The 21,374-nt window shown below is 47.8% G+C and overlaps 1 protein-coding gene across 18 annotated transcripts in view; it reads right to left on the bottom strand.

The window, feature by feature from the left end:
* Positions 1 to 21,374, bottom strand: part of AGAP1 (ArfGAP with GTPase domain, ankyrin repeat and PH domain 1) — a 313,696-nt gene that overhangs the window by 226,333 nt on the left and 65,989 nt on the right. For 4 of the 18 annotated variants that reach the window (XM_042035319.1, XM_042035320.1, XM_042035323.1 and 1 more), the window contains exon 1: positions 19,820 to 21,347. The exons of 8 other annotated variants lie outside the window; for them this stretch is intronic. In XM_042035319.1, the coding sequence (XP_041891253.1) occupies positions 19,820 to 20,840 (1,021 nt within the window). In that variant the 5' untranslated portion in view covers positions 20,841 to 21,347. Of the gene's footprint in view, positions 1 to 19,819; positions 21,348 to 21,374 lie in introns of those variants that run through there. 6 more of the 18 variants (XM_042035313.1, XM_042035322.1, XM_042035314.1 and 3 more) reach the window with 2 other exon arrangements.

Genomic DNA, 21,374 nt, shown 5'->3' with positions numbered 1-21,374 from the left:
CCCCCGGCGCCCCCCCCCCCCCCCCCCCCCCCCCCCCCCCCCCCCCGACGCGAGTCCTGTGCGGGAATCAATTATTTATTCCTATACATGATTTCCTACTTTTAAAAAAAGTTTTATGCACAAGAGGACCCTCCCTCTCATCTGATGGCAGCTCAGCTCAAGTCTTTAGCGAGAGCGCTCAAAATGAAAAGATTTCCTTTGTCCTCCCCTACAGAACTCGAGTAAATGTGAGCTATGATTTTCCCCACAGAAGCCAAGTCTGCCCTTCCCCAATACCTCATTTATCCATCCACCTACAGACCTTACTCTCAGCTCCAGCTCGGTGGCTGCACATTGAATGTGATTAACGGAGGCAGAGGCAAACTCTACCCCTCGTCACACCCAGGCAGCCACGATGAAGTCAATGTGGTTTAATGGGTGTGATCCTATAACTCAGCCCAACCTATACTCTCTTCCCATCCCCAAAATGCTCCTCCCCTCTCGAGGAACCTGCAAAGGAGTGATGGTGCCATGGAGGATTCTTTCTGCTGCTGCTGCCCTGCACCACCTGGTGCAGTCACAGCACCCCCGTGCCAAAACCTGCAGTACACAAGTTCCATCACTTACAGATCAGCTCATGGCCCAATTTCCTTGCTTGTCAACCCAAATCTGTGCTCTGACATCATCTGACCATTCAGATTGACCTTTTTCAGTGCTTTTAACTGAGGCTAAGGAAAACGGGTCCAGCGGGCTTGCACAGAAGTACATCTAGCAAAACATTTCCCCTCTCCACCAGGGAAATGATGACTTGTTTATGCAACACATTTCTGAAAACATTTTTTAGAGCTGGAGTCATGTCTCCCAGATTGCTATGCTGGTTGTCAAAACAGAGCCTCTTTTTCCCTGACTGTACCATATGTAATCCTAAATCCATTTTCCCTCACTTGATATCACCCATGCAAGATTTGGAGATGATTAGTGGAAAATACACAAATGAGACACTGTTCTCCAGAGAACGGCGCAGCAGGAATAATCTGATGGGGCTTATATTTATTAGCCTGATGCACATCTAACTTGTTTAAACAAAGCTTTTGTCAAATGTCAAAAAAAAAAAGTTAATGCAATCCAAGGCATGGTCTCAAAGGGAATTAATGCTGAGCTGGAACCAGTGCAAAAGCCCTGGTTACAGCAACAAGGAAACAGTGCAGAGGGGCCCATTTTCTTTCAGTTGCACAGAGATCCACTAGGAGAAAAAGGCTGATTTCCTAAGAGCCGACACGGAGAACCTGAAGCAGGAACCTGGGATGGGGAACACGTGGTCTGTGTGGATGAGAGCATCTCCCTGACCTCATGGGGCGAGGAGATGGTCCCATAAAGCTCCCCAGGATCGGCAGGTGCCTTGGATGCTCTCCCTGTCCTGTCTCACTCCCCTTGGGAACTCGGCTCTGGCAGCACAGACTCACCTCAGGTGCTTCAGCTGCCCAATTAGTTTTTATCTTCCTGCAATAAGGCTAATACCCACTTACTCCCTTTCATTACCCTGCTGCCTAAGAGCCTGTAAAGCCACCAAAACACTAAACCAGCACAGGGCCATCGGAGCAGCACTAAAAACCTGGAACTTAGCACTGCACAGCTGAGCCAGGGATGCATCCTGAAGCCAACAGAAAGCCAAGCAAGCAGGGGAGGGCTCAGGTCTGCCAGCACTTTTTGCCTGTAAACTGCTTAAAAACAGTTAATAACAGCTAGAAAAAATAATGTGCGACCAAATGCTTCACTAGGAAAGCATTTCCTTCCACAGCTTCCTATTTAAAAAGCACCTGCTACCAGCAGGCATTTCGGAAAATACGGGACCCGTGCAAGTACAAAGTATTTATTTTGGAAACTCAAAACATTGCTCACATGAACTTTAGACTTGGTGACTGTAACACAAAGCCTCTTTCAGCTCTCCCTCGCAGATAAAGCTGCAGGTTTGGAGGAAGCCAGAAATAAGGGAAAACCACCGGAATGCCAAGGTCCGTTCCCTATCACTCCTTTGGCTTCTCCTCCCCTCCCACCTCACCCTCCATCCTCAGCACCTGAAGAACTACTGAAGGGCCTGAGATCTCAATCAACACAGAACCACTGCAAATATCCATTTACTAATCCTTCTCCAGTCGAGGCTTACAAAGCTGAATCTTTACTTTGCTAGAACTTGTAATATGGCATTTTTTTAAAAAAACCCACTCATCCAGGAATCAGGTTGTTGTGGGTCTTCACAAAAAATCCTGCCCTCTGGCTACATCCTTATTTGTGTTTCCTGGGTGAAGCCAAGAAACTCCAGTGTGTTTTCCAAGCTTCAGCAGGCTCCCATCACCTCAGGCACGTACTTTAAACTCAAAGAACTAGAAGTGCGATCTTTAAAAGAGCCCTTGCAGAGCTCAGTAACCAAAAACCAATTTTGTTCATCTAAGAGACCAAATGCCTCTGTCCTTACAGTCCTGGCCTCTGATGCTTTTCACACCTGCTATTTTACAACATGCAAATGAGCCCTATTAAAGGATATTTTGGGAAAAATGAGCTGGTTTTACACAAGCCCTCTTGCTGCATCTTGACCTATAATGTGCTCTAGCAAACCATGCTGTAAACTGAATCCTTGCTAAACCCCTGCACCCAAACACTTAAAGAATTACCCTCCCTTCAAATTCTGTTCCCTACTAATCCTATAACCTCCTACTGCCTTTATATGAGCTGAGAAAGGAAAGCTGGGGGCCACTTTATATTCTTTGTCACCTCTGTGCCACTTCCTCAGGTAAACTCGACCCCATCAGCCACTGAAATTGATTATAAAAAATTCTTTTCATGTTTAGAAAACAAAAAGAATGCCAAAAACCCACATAAAGATCTAAAATGCAGTTCAAAGCCAACCAGAAGGGTGTCAGAGCCTCTACTCGAGCAATGCCACCAGCACACGCTCTTAAGAAAATAATTAACACAATCAAGTGCAGCCTTAACTCCGTAATAAAACGCAGCCCCTTGGAAGCAGTACAATGGGGAAACAGAAAGCAAGCAGCCACGGCCTCCAAATCTCAAAAACCCACCCCAAAAGCAGCAGCAGAACGCGTGACACTGAATGCACCCTTCCAGAACCCAGAGGGAGCAGCTCTGCGCCTTCCACGCTGCTCCCTCAGGAAGCCAGGGGAGCTGTCCTTAGGATCACATACACACAGACAACATGTGGTTAGCACATCAAGGCAGCTACTGGGGCAGATCAAAACAATTCCTGGCTCCTCCTCCCCGTTTAAATGGATTTATTTTTTCCCAGGCAAAGGCGGGCAGCGGGACGAGCGCAGTGCAGGCTGCAGCTGCTGCCAGCAGCTGGAGCAGACCCCGGCAGAGCTACAGCAGCATTTTGTATTTTTTAAGCTGCAGTGCATAAGAGTTCACATCCCAGAATGAAAACAAAGCAAACCCCAAAATAAACTTCGCTGTCTTACTAATTAAAGGGATTCGTTCCTCCAGGAAGGCCAACACAAACCACTGCTGTGGGGTTAAGGATGCATTTTTAGCACTCAGTCCTTGCAGCATTTTTACAGAGGCTCCGCAAGAAAACCAGAGCTTGACTACCCCTGTAGCATCATCAAAAGCTCTCTCTAGGGAAGGGGCTTTTTTCCTTAAATTTATTTGAAATACCACAGGACATTTGCATAAGATAAATCCCAACAATACTGGAAGCGCTTCTCCAGCACCAAGGTTTTCATGTGAGGAGCCAGTGAATGTTGACAGCCACCACAGAATCCCAGACTGGTTTGGGTTGGAAGGGACCTACAAAACCATCTCATTTCACCCCCTGCCATGGGCAGGGACATCTTCCACCAGACCAGGGTGCTCCAAGCCCTGTCCAACCTGGCCTGGAACACTTCAAGGAATAGGGCAATTTCAATAGATATTTTAATAAATCTGTTCTGTTTAGGGAAATCCAAAGCTGGTTTAATAGAGAAATCTTCAGATTAAGCAGATACATGCAACAGAATAAGGGGACAGACCTTTCTACACGGTGGTAAAATAGTCCCAGCAGTGAAATCTCTCCATTCCACAAAACTCTAAGGTTTTTCCATGTTCATGGATAAATAAAACAGCTTTTATCCTAAATACCAACGAGAGGCAGCCAAGAAAAGCCAATTCATTTTATAACAGGTGGCTTGGGTGATCCCCAACACCTGAAATCCAGGTCTCCAGACTATTTAATTTAAGGCAAAGGTAATGCCATCTGTACCAGCTGGCTCCATTTCACACCTCACCTTTATCAGCTGTGGAAGTACTTCCTCGTGGGCTGAGAGCCACCCACCACTCAAGTCCCTGCTGACTCACACAAATACTAATCAGCCTTTAAAAGGTGCTGCTCCACCACGTTATGCAAATTACAACCAACTCGGGGAGACGAGGAGACCACAGTTAGGGATCTGACAAGATACACCTGGATATACAATACAATATTCGCCATTAAATAAAAGATGAACAGTTCTAGCAGCTCCTGCTTATTTATGTAAAAACACAGTTCCAGTTGGGTAACGTCCAGTTATTAAAACCATAGAATAGTCTGGGTTGGAAAGGACCTGAAAAGATCATCCATTGCCAAACCCCTGCCATGAGCAGGGACACCAGGCCAGCTTGCTCTGAGCTCCACTCATCCTGTGCTTCAGAAAAAAAGGTCCAGAATACAGATTTCAGATAATTCCTATTGTCCAACTCACTTTCCTCTCATTCAGACCATAAGATGAATATCTCAGGACAATTTGCTCCCCTTATCTGCCTCGGTGCCAGCCTCTGGGGCAAAGGCAGAATATTTACATACCATTTGGGACTGGCCACTCGACTGGGACCACAGTTTATCAGGGAGCCTCAAGGAGTAGGAGAATCACATCCTGCTGCCCTTCCCTCTGGCAACACCTACAGGATCCATAGGAGGCTACAAAAAGGCTCCCAGCAGTTCTAAGCAGGATCACCTTGCCAGACTGCATCACAAAATTAAAGGCTGCTGCTTTTGTAGAAGAAGGCAGCTATTTACACAAAAAAGCTGGACAGCAGACAATACAAACTGAAGACATTACCTTGCATGAGATCAAACTGCCCTCCTCCACGAAGCCCTTGCACTCCTGCTTGCAGAGCTGCCTCCAGACCCCTTAAAGGCTGCCTCATTGGAGGAAATGCTGCCCAGGTGCTTCTTGTGAGGTGATTTTCATTAACCCTGCCCAGCATTACAGCTGAGCATGATCAACGTACCCTGCTCTACCCAAGAACCGTGGATACACATCAGAAAGTGTTTGCACCCCCGTTAAAATCACAGGAAATTCAGGATGGAAAAGACCTCCAAGATCAAGTCCAACCTTATTCTAAGTAACTACGCCAGGTGTGTACTTACAACCATTCCTGTTTGTCATCTGTAACCCTCTAAAGCAATTATCATGGCTAATTATACCAAGGCTAGAGCACAAAAGAAAAAAATCTCAAACTATGTTACCTATTAAATGGCTTTAGGCACTGTAACACACAAGCAGAATGAACAAAATTATCTAGGGAAGCATTACATGAGTTTTTCCCCATTAAAAAAGCTGGCAGGCAGTCACAGAGGGCTCCCAAAGAATTACTGCATGAGGAAATCTCTGTCCAGACCAGTCTCCATAGGAAGGGAAAGCCTGAAATAAATGCAGTAAAGAACCCACTATGGATTTCAGGCTGAAAATTGTGCCTCGGAATTAAATCCTTGCTCGGGATTGCATCTGACACCGAGAACCAAAAACCTCTGGCCGCTCTCAAGTGCTGCACCACTGCACCTTAAAATACCCATGAGCTGCCTGCTCACAAGGTATTGCTCTGCCACTTGAGTGATCCCAGGTGTGCCCACCCCTGCAGATACCCTGGATCACAAAGCCTTTCCCTCCATCCTTCCCAAGAATTCACCACCTACCTCGCTCATTCCCACTTTCAACAAAGGAAGGGAGCGTTTTCAGCTGGAGGAAAAAAAAACCCTCGTGTAACTTTAAAGGTGCTTTCAGACAGCTAAACTCCCCAGAGTCAGGCATTTATCTTTTACATTAAACAGAAATGTCACCACAATCCTTATTGTTTTAAAGAAAGAAGGGAAACACGCTGAATTTCGAACAGGAACTGCTGGAAATCACAGCGCAAGAAATGGAAAGCTGACACTACCCAACCGATATGTGGGGAATAAAATGTCCAAGATGAATCAGATGAGGAATGATGAGATTTTTCTGCATAAACCAAAGAATAAGCACTTAAATTTCCAATACTTTGATACAGACACTGTATTTAACAGCCTCAGTGTCTCCCCCAACACAGACATACAGTGAGCATTAAGCATTCTGAAGTTATAATGAAGCATCTGTCAACTAAACCCTCAGAAAGTCAATGATCTATCCCAAAACATGAACATCCACTGGCATTATGGACAAACATCCACATTAAACACACCACAACACTGCAGTAAATAAGTCTCACTACCCAGGCCAAAAAAAAAAAATAAAATGCTGGGGAGGAAGAGCCCCTGGAGCTAAAAGCAGATCCTTTATCAAGAGAGCAATACCTAAACCTGAGCTGAGGAACCCCAAACCACACAAATCCCCTGCCTGCCCTCTACAACAATAAAGGAGAAATGTGATGCCATTCTTTCAAGGCTGCTTCAGCACAGGATGTCTTCTCCTTACAGCAATTTCAAGGCTGTTGATTTTTCTCAATAACTCCCCAAATTATTTCCAGAAGTGATTTATAACATGCCCAGGGACAAAAGCTACGAACAGCACAAGAGTCTACTGAAAACTTGACCTTTGGGGTTTTGCATTGATCCCCCAGCCTTTATTGGTATTCTCCAAGAAAATCCTATACTTAAATCTCACTTTAATATAAACAGCCACAGAGCTTCCAGCTCAAAAATCTGCTATAGGAATTAAATGCCACACTCCTTCCTGAAAATTCAGGTGACCAGAACCTCAAAGACTCAAAACTTCAAAAGCTGTGCTGTAATTCAAGCTGCATTTACACAAACTGGCTCCCACTTCATGTACCAATTACAGCGTCCTGGAAATGCGCCTCAAAAATGCTGCCAAAATCTGTGACACAAACATTAAAAATGCCCTTAAAACCCCCAAGAAAACAACAAAAAGCCTTACAACCGCTTTGAGGCCCAAGGTTTTAAGCACAAGTCATCCACTGGAAAAAACAAGACATTGAAATGAAGGAAAAAAATACATGTGAGAATGCTGCAAGAGTGCTTATTTCAACACCCAGCTGATTTTATTGGTTCTGCAATCACTTTTTCCTAGGTCTGGCCTGCTGGGTGCATATTCCACTAAACAAACACGAAGAAATAAAGGTGGTAAAATTCACTTTAAGTGATTTCATGAGTTGGAGTTAAACACAACTGCTTTTATTACTCAAAAATTCCCAGCCCAGAGAGTGAGGATGCAGCCTGACTCCAAACTCCTATCACACAGCTCACCACAGCCATAAAATCATAAAATATGCATAGGATTACATTCTCAAATAAAGGCATTGCAAGCAGACTTCATTTGACATGTATTTATACACTATATAAAAATTAGGTCCTAATACATATGTAAATAAATCCCATGAAATCCCCCCAAAATGCCATACCACTGAATAAAGGGAATTCATTGAAAAGAGGGAATTAAGAAAAAAAAAAAATTCCTCTGAGATTGGCTGAAAAGGGTACAAGAGCTGACAAGATAAGCTAAACTGCAGCGGTGTGAGCCCAAATTCAGCCTTGGTTTATCTGGGAAGCCCTTTGTGCAGGTTACATGAGGTTCCTTGAGCTCTCATCCAGCACCCACTGCTTGTTGGCCAAGTATTTATCAAAGCTCATCTTCTGAATGCCTGAAAAAACACACAGGAATCCACTTTTATTAATCTTAGCAGGGGAAAAAATGCTTTATGTTTTTGCTGTGACTTTTGTTCCACTTTTACTGCACAAAACCCTTCCACCCTCCTCCCCTGAGGACCGATGGCGCTGCCAGCACTGGGGGACAGGGGACAGCACATGTAAACAGCAAAGGCCAGCAGCGTTTGTGATGACTGCAGTGACACATTCCTAGGATTATTCTGCAGGAAAGGAGCTCAGACCGGGTCCAGAAAGAAATTAGCTTCTTCCTTAGGGTTTGAACCATGTAACCCTGCTGTTAACAGGGAAATGCACAGAAAGAGCGGGAGTGGGAATTCTCTGTCCCAAATTTGCAGAGCTCCCTGGAGCTTGGCTGGGTAACACAGTTCCCTCCTGCAGGAGGGAAGGAACGGTTAAATTCCTCTTGTTTATTCCCCAAGGGCAGCTGTGGCAGCTGTGAGTGGGCTGGGGAAGGAGGCTGGACACAGATAGAGCTGGAAAAGCCAACGTGGACTGAGAGGCACTCAGAGCCACCCCAGAAACCACCAGCAGACACCTGCAGTGGGCTATCTAGGGACAGGACACTGACCTGGAAGCCACCTACAACTAAAGGAAAGCTGTATAAAGTCTTGTGCTTGTGGAACCAGGGTCACACACATTTTATAAATCATTACTCCCTAATAACCAGCTCCATCACCCACGAAATGCTGTCAAACCCCCAACATTGAACTGGTTTCCCACCAGAACAACCTGTGTCCATACTTTACCCACACTATTTATGGGCAACATCACACTGATACTGCTGATTCACAGCCTGGGGGCCCTAAAAATACAAACCAGTGCAGGCACGCTCGGATCACACTCGATTTCTTCTTTATTTGGGGATGGAAAGGGATTTGTTATCAGTCAATTCCTGACATACTTTGCGAGGGTAGAGGTTAAGGCAAGCTGTGACAGGAACATACCCTGTAAGTATAAAGAAGAGGAGCTTCACCTTAACACCCCTTCCAACCTCGACAGGCGTGGCCTGTGCTCCTGCCACAGAAACTTCCAGGAGGGACTCCAGGAACAATTTCCTTCAGTGTGCTCGTTTCTTCTCCAAGCCACTTGAATGAAAGGATGCCCAGGTGAAAGCCCACAAGGTGCCCACACGCACACTGAGGGCCTGCAGGGATTTCATACCACAGTTTCAATGGTACAGTATGAAATACGACATCTGGGACTGCAATTCATAACCCACAAGGAAATCAGAACTTCCATTTCCATGGGAAAAGGCATCTAGTCACAGGAAGGAGTTAATACAGCATAACTTCACAGTTATCTAGAACAAAACTGTAATTACCACAGCAACTAAATCCCACTTTGTTCTGGAATCTCTTATTATAAATGCAGTTTTCCATTCCCCCCACCAAAGTAATCCCAGGAAAGTCCTGCTTCCAAGATGCTTCCTTGCAGACCCTCAGATTTGATTCAGAAGGGACACAAAGGCTCCTTCAAAATGAAGCACTGCTACTTCACCACCCCATGTGAGGATGGGTTCCAAATGGATCAGATGGAAACTGCCAGTAAAAGCCACCCAGGAGAAAGGCACCCTCCTTAAACAAGGGATAATACAAATCCTGGTGCTACTCCGGCTCAGATTTAGGTAGGAGAATCTGGGGAAAAGTGATTAGTGGTACTGACATCCTGCTCATCTACCCAGGAGGAGCTGGATCAGGAATGCTCCAAGTGCAAGGAGCCTGAATGATCATCAAGCACCGTGTGGATGACCGGTGCTGGGAGATGCACTACGGCCAAAGGGCAAACACCGACCTGCACTTTAATCCCCACCGTCCTTCAAGGGAAGATTATTTGTTTCTGCCAGTAAGCTGCGAGACTGGGGAGGGCATCTGTGGTTATGAACTGGTCTGACACAGACTGGGAGAACTCATGGAAAGGTCTCCTCCCGATTTTGAGCTTCACCACTGAAGCACAACTTGGCCATTGTGGCAGAAATACAGAGACTGAGGGCAAGGCAACACTGCACGACCACCTCAGGACAGAAACAGCACATCTGTCCAGGACTGTGGCATCTTAATTGGAGTTTAAATGAATGAAACCACCTGCCAAACTAGAAAACAAAATTTTACAGCCTTGTTATGAAACAGCAGCTATTGTGTTTCTACTTTACAGGCACAACTGAACTGAAAAACTTTCAGATTCCACAGCTATACATATATATATATACACACACACATACACTGCATATGTATATTTATTTGTTTAAATTTAGGAATCTCTCCAAGTGCTTTTCAGAACAAGTTCTTCCATGCTATCAGCTCTGTTTCCTGAAGGAAGAGGGCAGTTAGAGCAACAACAAGTCTTTAGATGACTGTAGCGCTGTCTGATCAGCCTCTGCTTAGCATGAATTCTCCTCCCTGCCTTAGGTTAAAAATAGAGTCAGTTCAAAGGGCTGGAGGTCAACTGCATTAGCAGGTGATTCACTGGCAGACAGCAGTCAGAAGACATACCTGAGGCTCTGCAGGGCCTCCCCAAACCCCGGAGTGAGGAGGTGAAGCAGGTGGCAGTAGTAAAATGTGGCAATAATCTCAGGAATGTTTAAATCTGAACGTAAGGCAAACCAAGTGCTCGATTTCGCTTTTCACTCCCCACCCTTTATGTTCACAAGACCAAGAGATAAGAAGGGGCAAAAGGGAAGGAAGGATTCCCACAAGTTTTCAAGGCAGCTAAACAGACTCGAAGCATTTCCATGCCTCTGGTGCATACATACAGAAATAATCAAGCTGTTTACACATCTTTATACAGAGTCAAACATACATCTCCCTTATCTGATCTCAACCTGCTCTTTTCAGAGCCTGTCATTCTCAAATAACCTCACCCTGAGTCACCCTGGAAGCTCTGCAGACACCCAAACTGAAAATAAAGAATTTTTTTCTGAGAACTTCAGTTCCCCTCCTTGAAGGCCCCATCCCCACCTCACCCAGAAGATGAAGTTCAGCTCTCCATTCACAGCAATGTTCTAATCTCAAATACCATCATCTGCCCTAAGCAGTGACTTCTCAGCTAACTCAGAAATAGCCAGGAATTTTGAAGACTTAAGACATGCTAAGATATTTCTGAGAGATTAAAATCAGATACAAAAATAGCGTATTTTGGCCAGAACTGCTCGCATTCAAAGGCATTTCACCAACACCCAGGTCACCCCACAGAGACAGTGCACTGCAAACAGGAGCTGAAAGAGGCCCTTCACTCCCAGGGACTTTCAAACAGTGCTTTTAAAACATCTTCTTCAGCAAGAGTCCTTTAGTGTTGCCTTCTTCTTCCTCTGACCCTTGGGAAACAATCCTGCCATGCACAGCTCTACATGGAATTGAAAACATCTCTATTAACTCTTGAATAGCACAAGCCTGCCCAACACCATGCTGGAAACCTGAGGGAATTGCTGGCCAACAGCACAAAATCAAAGATAACACCTTCTCCTGAGGGCAGAAATTAGCCTCTTTTTATTAAAACAAACTCTTCACTGACAAATTTAACAAGTGAGGATGTAAGAAGACTCTGGAGAGTCTCACTATGGACATGTAAAAAGGGGCTTTTTACACGGGCAGATAGTGACAAACAAGGGGGAACTGTATTAAAGTAAAAGAGAGATTTAGATTAGATATTAGGAAGAAATTCTTTACTCAGAGGGTGCTGAGGCCCTGGCACAGGGTGCCCAGAGAAGCTGGGGCTGCCCCTGGATCCCTGGAAGTGTCCCAGGCCAGGCTGGACGGGGCTTGGAGCACCCTGGGATAGTGGGAGGTGTCCCTGCCCATGGCCTCTCATAAGGAGGGGACAAGAGGACACACACAGTGAAAGGGGTACCAGTGACAGCCAGTGAGGATCTGCCACCCTGGACTGTGGGAGGAAGAGCAGCCTGAGCAAGGAAACCAACAATCTGCAGCCAAGGATGTGGCAAAACAGGTGATTTTTTCAATTCAAGTCAGGTTTAGAGAAGACAAAATTTTAATTTCTCTCCAAGGCCTGAGCACAATCCCCTGAAAGCTGTGAAGAGCAATGCATGATCAATTTTAACAGCTTTAATAATTAAAACTGGAGAAAAGCTAAATCTTGTATCCTCCATGAGCACAAAATCGGATTTTTCCCCGCAGGACACTGAGGTCGAGGCATAAAAGCTGTTGCCTTGCCAACATAAATATTTCTGTATCGCCGAACAGAGGAGCTTCTGAATTAGGATGTTGCATAAGGAACAGTTGGGTCAACATCCCAGTTTCCCAGGCAGTCTACCCCGGATAAGAACGCAACACGAGCCCTGGAAGAGCAGGAGAGGTCTCAGGCACTCTGTCATTCTGACACTCATCCCAAAGAAGGCTTTGGGGTTTGGGAGCCTTTGGTTTTGGGAGGAGGGAGAGCATCACCTCTGCAGGAATGCTCCTCACAGCAACGCCAGCAGGGTTAAGGGCCACTTACTGATTTTTCAGGGTTCAACCTAAAAACAACAAGTGCCACTTAGTAGTGAGAATAAACAGTACCTCGTTAAGGGGAAATACTGTGCTCTTAACACCCAAACAACATCTGCACCCACAGAAGCGGCAGAGAAACTAAGGAGGGAGGCAGCTCAATAAATGCCTTACATATCCCTACAAATCAAATCAAATCCAGCTGCACTGAGTGGTTCAGCACCCACTTTTTAGAAGAGTTTTCCCTTATGTTTAATACATAGGCACTGCTGTTAAACAACTGTTTGCATGGGAATAAAGAGGGAAAAACCTTGCGTCAGTGATGCAGAACCCTCTTCTCAAACCGCATACATGTGTATGTATATGTATATACACACCAAGTCCTAAACCAGCATTTTTAGGAATGCAGATTCTCTGTCAAAGGAGCCAGACAAGCTGACTGACAAATACATGCAAACAAAGAGGGATTATAAATCACTTTGGAAGCACCAGGAGCTGGCAGCACTCAGCACAGTGTTTGAGCTCCCCTTCATATCTAAGTAGCAGAACACCAGCATCTAATCCTTCCAAGTAGGAAAGATCAGCTGGGAGGTTTCATTCACAAAATGGGAGCTGTGAAGAATAAGAACCCTTTACTAACACTGAGATTTTCCCAAGAAACTCTGAATTTATTTCTTATTAAGTTCCTTCAAGGCTGAAATGAACTTCCCCAAGCTCAGGAGCTGAGAGACATCATCAATTCATCTAAAAATCAAAGTTGCTTCATATAACCAGAACTGACATTGCTCAATCTTTAATTCAATAGCTCTCTCTATCTATAAGCTAGAGAAAATAAAGGTACACATGATGGGTGTCAGGCAATATAGAGGGAACATTTCTCAAAGCAAGGAGACAGACTTTGAGTACCACCCATGTGGAACATTTACAGCCCGGAAATACAGACGTGCCTACCTCGTAAATCCCAGGGACTGTACTGACATTACAGCCAGATCCTACAGGGCTCCTTGTAAAGCCCTTGCTGTAACATCTCAATGCATGGGGAGATTTACTCTGGGTTATCACTGCAGACAAGTGACCTTTCTTTACATCTTCATCTGGGCAGCCTCAATGGAACCCAAAACAGGAGAACAACAACCGACTATGGGGTTAAATGGTGACTTAAGTGAACCCACTCCACAAATATCCCTCCAAGTGAGACCTGTTGACCAAGTGACCCTCATGACAAACACGCTGCCCTTGAGTCCCTGCCTGTTCCAAACCCCTTACAGCTGTTCCTGCAGCCCAACAGCTGCACTGCAGGTCTCTCTGCCTTGCTTCCCTTCTTATTCCCAAAGGAAACCTCAATAAATAACAAGGCCCACCATTAATGTCATCTGTGATGATCAAAAAAAGATTGTAGAAAGCTGCAATGCACTGTTTGCTTATTCTCTTGCTGGCATTTGCTGCCTGCTTTGCTTTAAGGAAACATTTGGTACTATTTTGTCAATAAAGCACAAGTATTTGTCACACACTGTCATTATGTACCAGCCTGAACCATCAAAATCATCAAACGCCCCGTTTTCAACTCCCATCAAGATAATAGCTTTATGCTGGATGCTTTTCATGAACAAAATAGATGATAGTTTCATGGGTTCAATATACTGACATTTCGTTTTCCTCGCACATGAAAAAAGCCATTCTGTGGTTTTTGGCAGAAAGTGCCTTTCGCTGTGTGTTTACTGCAGTTGCCATGGGGAAATCCCAACACCACTTATCAAAAGTAACACCAGCACATTAACAGTCTGCATTAATGATTCCTTGTTAAATCCTATGCGGCCCGAAGTGAAAAGGAATATTCAGGCATTTAAAGCATTTGCTCTCTGCTTTCCAAATGAGGTTATGGCCGTGCCAAAGAAAACCCCAGTACAGGCCATCGTTTTACACCCATTATTTGGCAACTGGAGAGTTGTACTTGGGCAATCGGTGCTCAACTACTGCTGGCCATCAGCTCTGTAGTATCAAAACTAGCTCTGCTCTGCAGCAGAGAGCCAAACTGTTCATTCAAACACACCCAAGTGGTTCTTCAGTGGTCATCTAGGAATCCAAGACCTGGATGCAGCCCTGCTAATGAACTTACGCTGCTTTGAAATTGTATTTTGTGAAATAGGAGTGATGGCAGGTTCTGGCTGCTTCACTAGCCAGAGTAATGGTTCAGCATCTGGTACCAGTGATTTCATTCTGCAGGGCAAAATGACCACTATGTCCAGCAAAGAACTGCAGTAAAGTCATGCAGCAACTATGAGCAACTTAAAACCCTCCTCTGGTCTCAGGAAAAAGCTCATCTGCCACCTCACATACAGACTCCACCTCTGAAAAACCAGATGCTCCAGCAGTAACTGCAGACTCACCAGGATGAGCAAAGAGTTCCAGAGGAACCCTATGCTCCTCAGAATCACAGAATCATTGAGGCTGGAAAAGATCTCCCAGGCCATCGACTCCAAGCTGTGCCTGTCCCCACCTTGTCACCAGCCCAGAGCACCCAGTGCCACATCCAGGCATTCCTGGGACACCTCCAGGGATGGGGACTCCACTCCAAGGCCTGAGCACCCTTTCCATGCAGAAATTCCTGCTGCTGTCCACCCGGAGCCTCCCCTGGCCCAGCCTGAGGCCGTTCCCTCTCCTCCTGTCCCTGTTCCCTGGCAGCAGAGCCCGATTTCCCCCCCGGCTGCCCCCTCCTGTCAGGGACTTGTGCAGAGCCACAAGGTCCCCCCTGAGCCTCCTTTGCTCCAGGCTGAGCCCCTTCCCAGCTCCCTCAGCCGCTCCTGGGGCTCCAGCCCCTCCCCAGCTCCGTTCCCTTCCCTGGCCCCGCTCCAGCCCCTCAGGGTCCCTCTGGCCGGAGGGCCCCGAGCTGGACACGGCCCCGAGGGGCCTCAGCAGGGCCGGGCAGGGGACGGGCCCTGCCCTGGGGCTGTGGCCACACCGTGGCTGGCACAGCCCAGCGGCCATCGGCCTTCTTGGCCATCTGGGCCTATTTTCAGCTGCTGTTGACCAGCACCTCCAGGTCCTCTCCTTACGGATCCTTTCCAGCCGCTCTCCCCTCAGCCTGTAGTGCTGCTGCTGTGACCCAAGGGCAGGACCTGGCACTTGGCTTCCCATCGCACCGAGCAACCTCAAATTCAAGGTGAGGAATTAGAAGGAAAGGAGAAGGAGTATCATGTTCTGAATGTTTCTTTTCCTTGTACAAATGGTGCTTTGGTCATCTGCATGAGCTCGCTTAGATAAACACGTCGTTACCTGGAGTAAACCAAGCAAACCAAGCAACAGGCAGATGTCCGGCAAAACAACAGAACACTAATTCAATTTACAGAGCTCGGTCTGGGAGGGAATGGAGATGAATGCCTGCACAACACTTCACAGAAGTATTCAGAGATCTGTCCCAACAAAGCTACCCATTACTGCCATTAGGCATTTAACTGTCAAGTCTATAGCAGAGAGGCACTAAAATTCTACATTTCTTTTCAATTTTAAGAGAAAAACAAAGACCACGGCTGCTCGCAGCTGGCACACGCTTCAATATTGTGCAAACATTAATCCATCTCATTCTCTAATTCAGCCAGTGACCTTAATACCAGTTCAGTTCTTAATCATCTCGCTCTATCAGTGCAGCTGGCATTCATTTTGCTTGACACAAGAAGACCTACCCAATAAATAATAATAAAAAACCCTCTTAGACAATGCTTGAAAATGCTTGACCCCAACTGCAATCTATTTATCTGCTGGGTTTTATTTTCATAACAACCTCTAGACAACACCCACAATAACTGAAACGGCTGAAAGAGTCCTAGATGGTTTTTAGCTCATGAAAACGGGGGCTCTCCAGCATTGAAAAAGATTGTACTTGTGCCAGCACGGCACCAAAAACCTGCAGCTACGAACGAGGGAGCCACACAGGATCAGTTCCAGTGCATTTCCATCTTACTGCTCAAACTCCACGTGCTCCAAATCTCTGCCCGCTCATCCATAAGAGCGCACATCAGGCGTGCTGGGCTGCACCGGGATGGCCAGCAGCACAGCAGAGCAGAGAGCGGGGCAGCAAGGAGATGACACAGAACTAACAAGAATTATCTCAAGTGAAGCTTTGCAAGGAAAGGCTGGAGGCCTCCAACAGAGATCACTCAGCAGCTTCCCCCTGCTTCCCACAACTCTAAGCTGCAGAGAATTTGAGATAAGAGCTTAAAACTAACTCCTCTAAAACCTCGGGGGGAAAAAACCTCAAAAGAGCAGTTTATTGTATTATAATGATACTCTTTTTGATAGTCAACAATTCTGATACCCAAAGCTGCTTAATATATCCTACAGAGGGGTTATTCAAACAAACTTATCTCAAAACGAAAGGAACAAGTGAGAACCACTGAAAAAGAAATTATTTTAACACCACCCCCCGCGCCCTCAGCCTCAGAGCCATCCTCCTCCTCTTCCTCCAGAGCAGCAAGAGTTCCTCTCATCAGGAATGAATCATGAAGACTTCAAGAAGAAAAAAGTTTAGATGAGGAATGACACTTCCCTTAAAGACTTCTTCTAAATAGTTTAAGGCAAAAATAACTTCTCTGGGTTGAAGTTTATGGAAGTTCCTCTTTTTGCCTTTGGGGATAGTGGTCATGCACACAGAAAAACTTTTTTCCTTCAAATAAATGAATTTCTTTCCCCTTGCAAACGTTTCGGGAATTGTTGCTTGCATTGGATTTAAGGCCAACAATATCACAGCAAATGGGACTTGTGGGTAGAAAAGGAAAAGGCTTGATGCTCAAGGACTGCTTAGTGACAGTGTGAATAACTACTGAGAGTTTATAGACTGATCCCAGCCAAAAATCAACCTTTACCCACTGCACTGCCTAAGTCAAACTCAGTAACATCGAAACCACATAGATTTTAAAAAGTCTTGACTCTTCTGCTGAAAAACTTGTACAAAACTATATTGCACCTGACTATGGTAGGTAAAGTAAGGTATTTCTTTTCAGGAAATATCATCCAAGCAGATATTGCAGTACCTGGGTAGGTATTTCAAGCTGAAATGCCAACAAGCTGTATTTTTTAAAACTTCTCCTTTCTCTGCAGACCTTGTGCAGGCTTTATGTTGCAAGTACAAAATCAAATAACTCATGCACAGCACCAAACACAGAGAATACCAAGGGCATGAGGGAAACAAGTGCAGAATCATGGAATGGTTTGGGTTGAAAGGGACCCTCAAGCCCATCTCATTCCACGCCCTGCCGTGGGCAGGGACACCCTTCCACTATCCCACGCTGCTCCAAGCCCCATCCAACCCAGCCTGGAACCAGGAGGGATCCAGGAGCAGCCACAGCTTCTCTGGGCACCCCGTGCCAGGGCCTGCCCACCCTCACAGCCAAGAATTTCTTCAAGTTTCCAGGGAATAAAACTCACATTGAAATTAAGGCTCCATCTCTGTGTGTCTGCAATTATTCCAGAATCTGAGCACGCCAACTCCACATCAACTCAAAGAAGCAAAAGACAAGTTCTGGCTGAACAGCAGCTTGTTCCAACCTTAAAATAATAAATTACATTTGGCAGGCTAATCGTAATATCTAATTAAACGTTTTTCTTAACATACAGTAGGAGAAATTAAAGACAAATTCGTTTCAAGTTCAGCTTTCTAACAGTCACCAACGAGCAACAGCTGGAGCTGTGCACGGGCTTTTTTCCCAAGCTGCAATTTTATGGAGAAAAGGAAGGAAGCAGAGCACACCAGGCCTGCTAACCCATAACACGAGCCTGCAACACTGCTACCTACTGCAGCCACATCGCTGGTCCCAGGACACGTTTTCTGGAGAACAAGCCTCAAGGCTTAATTGCACCAGATAAATTTGGTAGTGGCACGCACAGGAGGAACCTCTCTGGAACATCTTAGTGCTGTGTACCAACAGTTATTGATTAACTGAAGTTTCCTCCCAGGCTGGGAGGACTGTGCTCCCAGTATATGACCGTGTGCAGTTGGAAGAGAGCAAGAGTTTGAGTGTGCTGGCACAGGACAGGCAGAAAGAGTCGCATGAAGTAATTCTCTGTTGTGGTTACCTTGAACTTTAACCAAGGTCAGACCACAATTTCCGTCAAGATTATTATAAGCCCACATGAATGCCTCTACATCAATAAAACCTTACAGTCCTCAGTAACTAGGTCTAAATATTTGGCTCTGCTCCTCGTGCCTCAAACTCTGGGCACACTCCACTCGCAGCAGGAGCTCTGGATCCGAAAGGAGCTGGCAGCTGGCTGCTTTCCCCAATAAACCACCTGAGCCCAGCTCCACACCATTCTCTGCTGTACCTGGGCCTTTATGAAAGCTTAATCTAATTGAGAATTGTATTTTTAGAAAAGCAGCAACTTAGACATCATTTGCCACCTGATAAGCACTTAGTGCTCAAAGGCGACTCTAATTGCTGGCTAAATGTTTCATCACGGATACTTATTAAAGATCTGAAAGCACAGCTAGAAGAAAGCAGCGTCTCACAATGAAGCTCCACAACCAGCATTTCTGGTTTGACACGTCCCAGCCAACGATACCGGGATCCTTCCAGAGCCTCACAGAAAGCAGCTCGTCAGCTCTTCCCTGCCATCCCACAGTAAGGTACCTCCATCCCACAGGGAAGGTTCAAGTTTTTCTTGTATTTGAGGGATTCACAAGCCCCAGAATTCCCTATCTGATTTCCACCTGGACTAGAAATGCTCTGGGTAATTTGTACACAGCTATATAAAATAACTCAAATAATAAAATAATTCACAGAGCAGGGCTTCTAAGTCTGTGCTATGTTTTTTAAAAATATCTAACTCAGTCCAAACTCTTTTATTACAGTGAAGGTTTAGGATTTACCACACATTTACACCAGTAATCACTCACTTCTCCAGCAGTGCACATTTCTGACCAACATAACCCATCTTTTGGATTACAGAAGCCTTTCCAAAAGGAGAAAGTCCCAGTGCTGTGCAGCACTGGGCCACCCAGTGACCTATATACAGCAGCACTCGAGTTCAGCTTCTATTCCATAATTAAACGAGCTACACTTGCCTCTCTCAGCTGTCCTAGAATGCACAATCAATTACTCCAGAGAGGGAGTTTTGGTTCAGGAGGACACACAGCCTGACCTGCGCTCTGCAGAGCTGTGCTACCATGTGCTTTTCAAAACACACTGTACCCATAGAATCATGGAATGGTTTGGGTTGGAAGGGACCTTAAACACCATCTCGTTCCACCCCGTGCCTTGGGCAGGGACACCTTCCACTAGCCCAGGCTGCTCCAAGCCCCATCCAGCCTGGCTTTGGACACTTCCAGGGTTCCAGGGGCAACCACAGCTTCTCTGGGCAACCTGTGCCAGAGCTTCTCCACTCTGATGCACCCCAGAGCGGCATCTCCCTCTCCTCACACAGAACAGCCCCTTGACCCCACCATCCATCCCCCAGCACCGATGCCGAGCCGCCCAGATGAAACGAGGACGGGCACCTTTATGGGGGGACCCGTTGATGCTCTCGGAGCTGGACTGCATGTCCACGGCGGCTCTCCTGAGGCTGCTAAAATAAGCCCTGGACCTGGAGAAGCTGCTGCGGGGGGAGCGTCCGTGGGGGCTGCCGAAGAGGGCGGCGGGGCCGTCCCTGCGGGCGAAGATGCCGCTGAAGAAGCGCAGGAGCCGGTGCTCGGTGCCGGCGGCGGGGCCCTCCCGGCCCAGCCGCTCTGAGAGCCGCTGCAGGTCGCTGTTATCCAGGGTCCGGTTCTTGCTCTTGCTGCGCTCCCAGCGCTCCAGCCGGGACAGCGGGTCCGCCTGGCTCAGCACCTCGCCCACGTCCAGCGTGTTGCGCTTCTCGGGGGGCTCTGCGGGGAGCGCGGCGGGCGGCGAGGGCGGCGGCGGCGGCCCGGGCAGGCAGCCGGAGCTGCTGTGCCGCCGCACCCGGGCCGGCTCCCCGCCGCCGCCGCCGCTCCAGTGCCTGAAGCTGAAGCTCCTCCGCAGCAGCCCCGGCTGCCGCCACGGGCTGTGGCCCCGCTCCCCCGGGGCCTGCTCCCCGGGCCCCCCGTCCTTGTCGCCCTCCTCCCCGGGCGGGGATGCGGCAGCGGCCGCCGCGGCTTCTCCGGGTCCGGCGCTGCCCCGCGGCGCCCCGGGCACGGGCGGCCCCGCTCTCCTCGGCACCTTGAGGCGGCCCAGCTCCAGCTGCCCCGTGCTCAGCGTCCTGAAGGTGCGGAAGCCGCAGGGGCTGGGAACCCTGTCCCGCTCCTCGCCTTCCTCCTCGCCCTCCTCCTCCTCCAGCAGCAGCAGCCCGGCCCTGGTAAGGCTGGAGGAGCCCGGCGGGCGGCTCCGCCCGCGCCGGGGCAGCTCGGGGCCGGCGCGGCCGCTCTCCGGCCCCAGCAGCTCCTTCTTCACCATGGTCACGGAGATGCGGTACACGGTCTTCCTCGGCGGGGTCCCCCGCTGCATCCTCTCGGGCGAGGAGGCGGCGGCGGCCGGCGGCTCGCTGCTGTCCAGGAGGTACATGATGGCTCTGCCCTTCAGGCAGCGGCGGCCACCGCGGGCATCGGCGCCGAGATGGATGGATGGATGGATGAATGGATGGATGGAGAGACGAGGGGTGGCTGGAAACGCAGAGTCACAAACCACTGCAACCCGGTTAAAAAATAATGAAATAAATAAATAATAATTTTTAAAAAAAGCTCCGGTGTCACACCCCGCTCTGCGGCGGGGTCAGGCTGGGCTCCGGCTGCGCTCCTCGCCGGCGGCCGGCGTCCATGGCAGCGCCATCCCGGAGAGGCGCCGAGGGACGGCTCACATCCAGGCACGCATCCTCCTCCCGCGGAGCCCGGGTCCGGTCTTCACGGCATGGGAGCTGCAGCAGCCGCCTCCAAGCTCATTGTTTACAGCGCGGCCGCACGGCTGCGGATCTGGCGGGGTTTTTTCCTGCCCTCTCCGCCGGGTAAATCCGATTAGCATCCGCGGCGGGCCCGGCGGAGCGGCGGGCGCGGGAAGGTCCGCGCGGGAGCGGTGCCGGCGGGGCCGGAGCGCCCGGCGCAC

This window comes from Corvus kubaryi, unplaced genomic scaffold (assembly GCF_017639235.1).
Source record: "Corvus kubaryi isolate FWS band 111438036 unplaced genomic scaffold, C.kubaryi_AGA036_p1.0 37383, whole genome shotgun sequence".
NCBI classification, from domain to species: Eukaryota; Metazoa; Chordata; class Aves; order Passeriformes; family Corvidae; genus Corvus; species Corvus kubaryi.
This window is presented reverse-complemented; position numbering and strand designations above follow the sequence as displayed.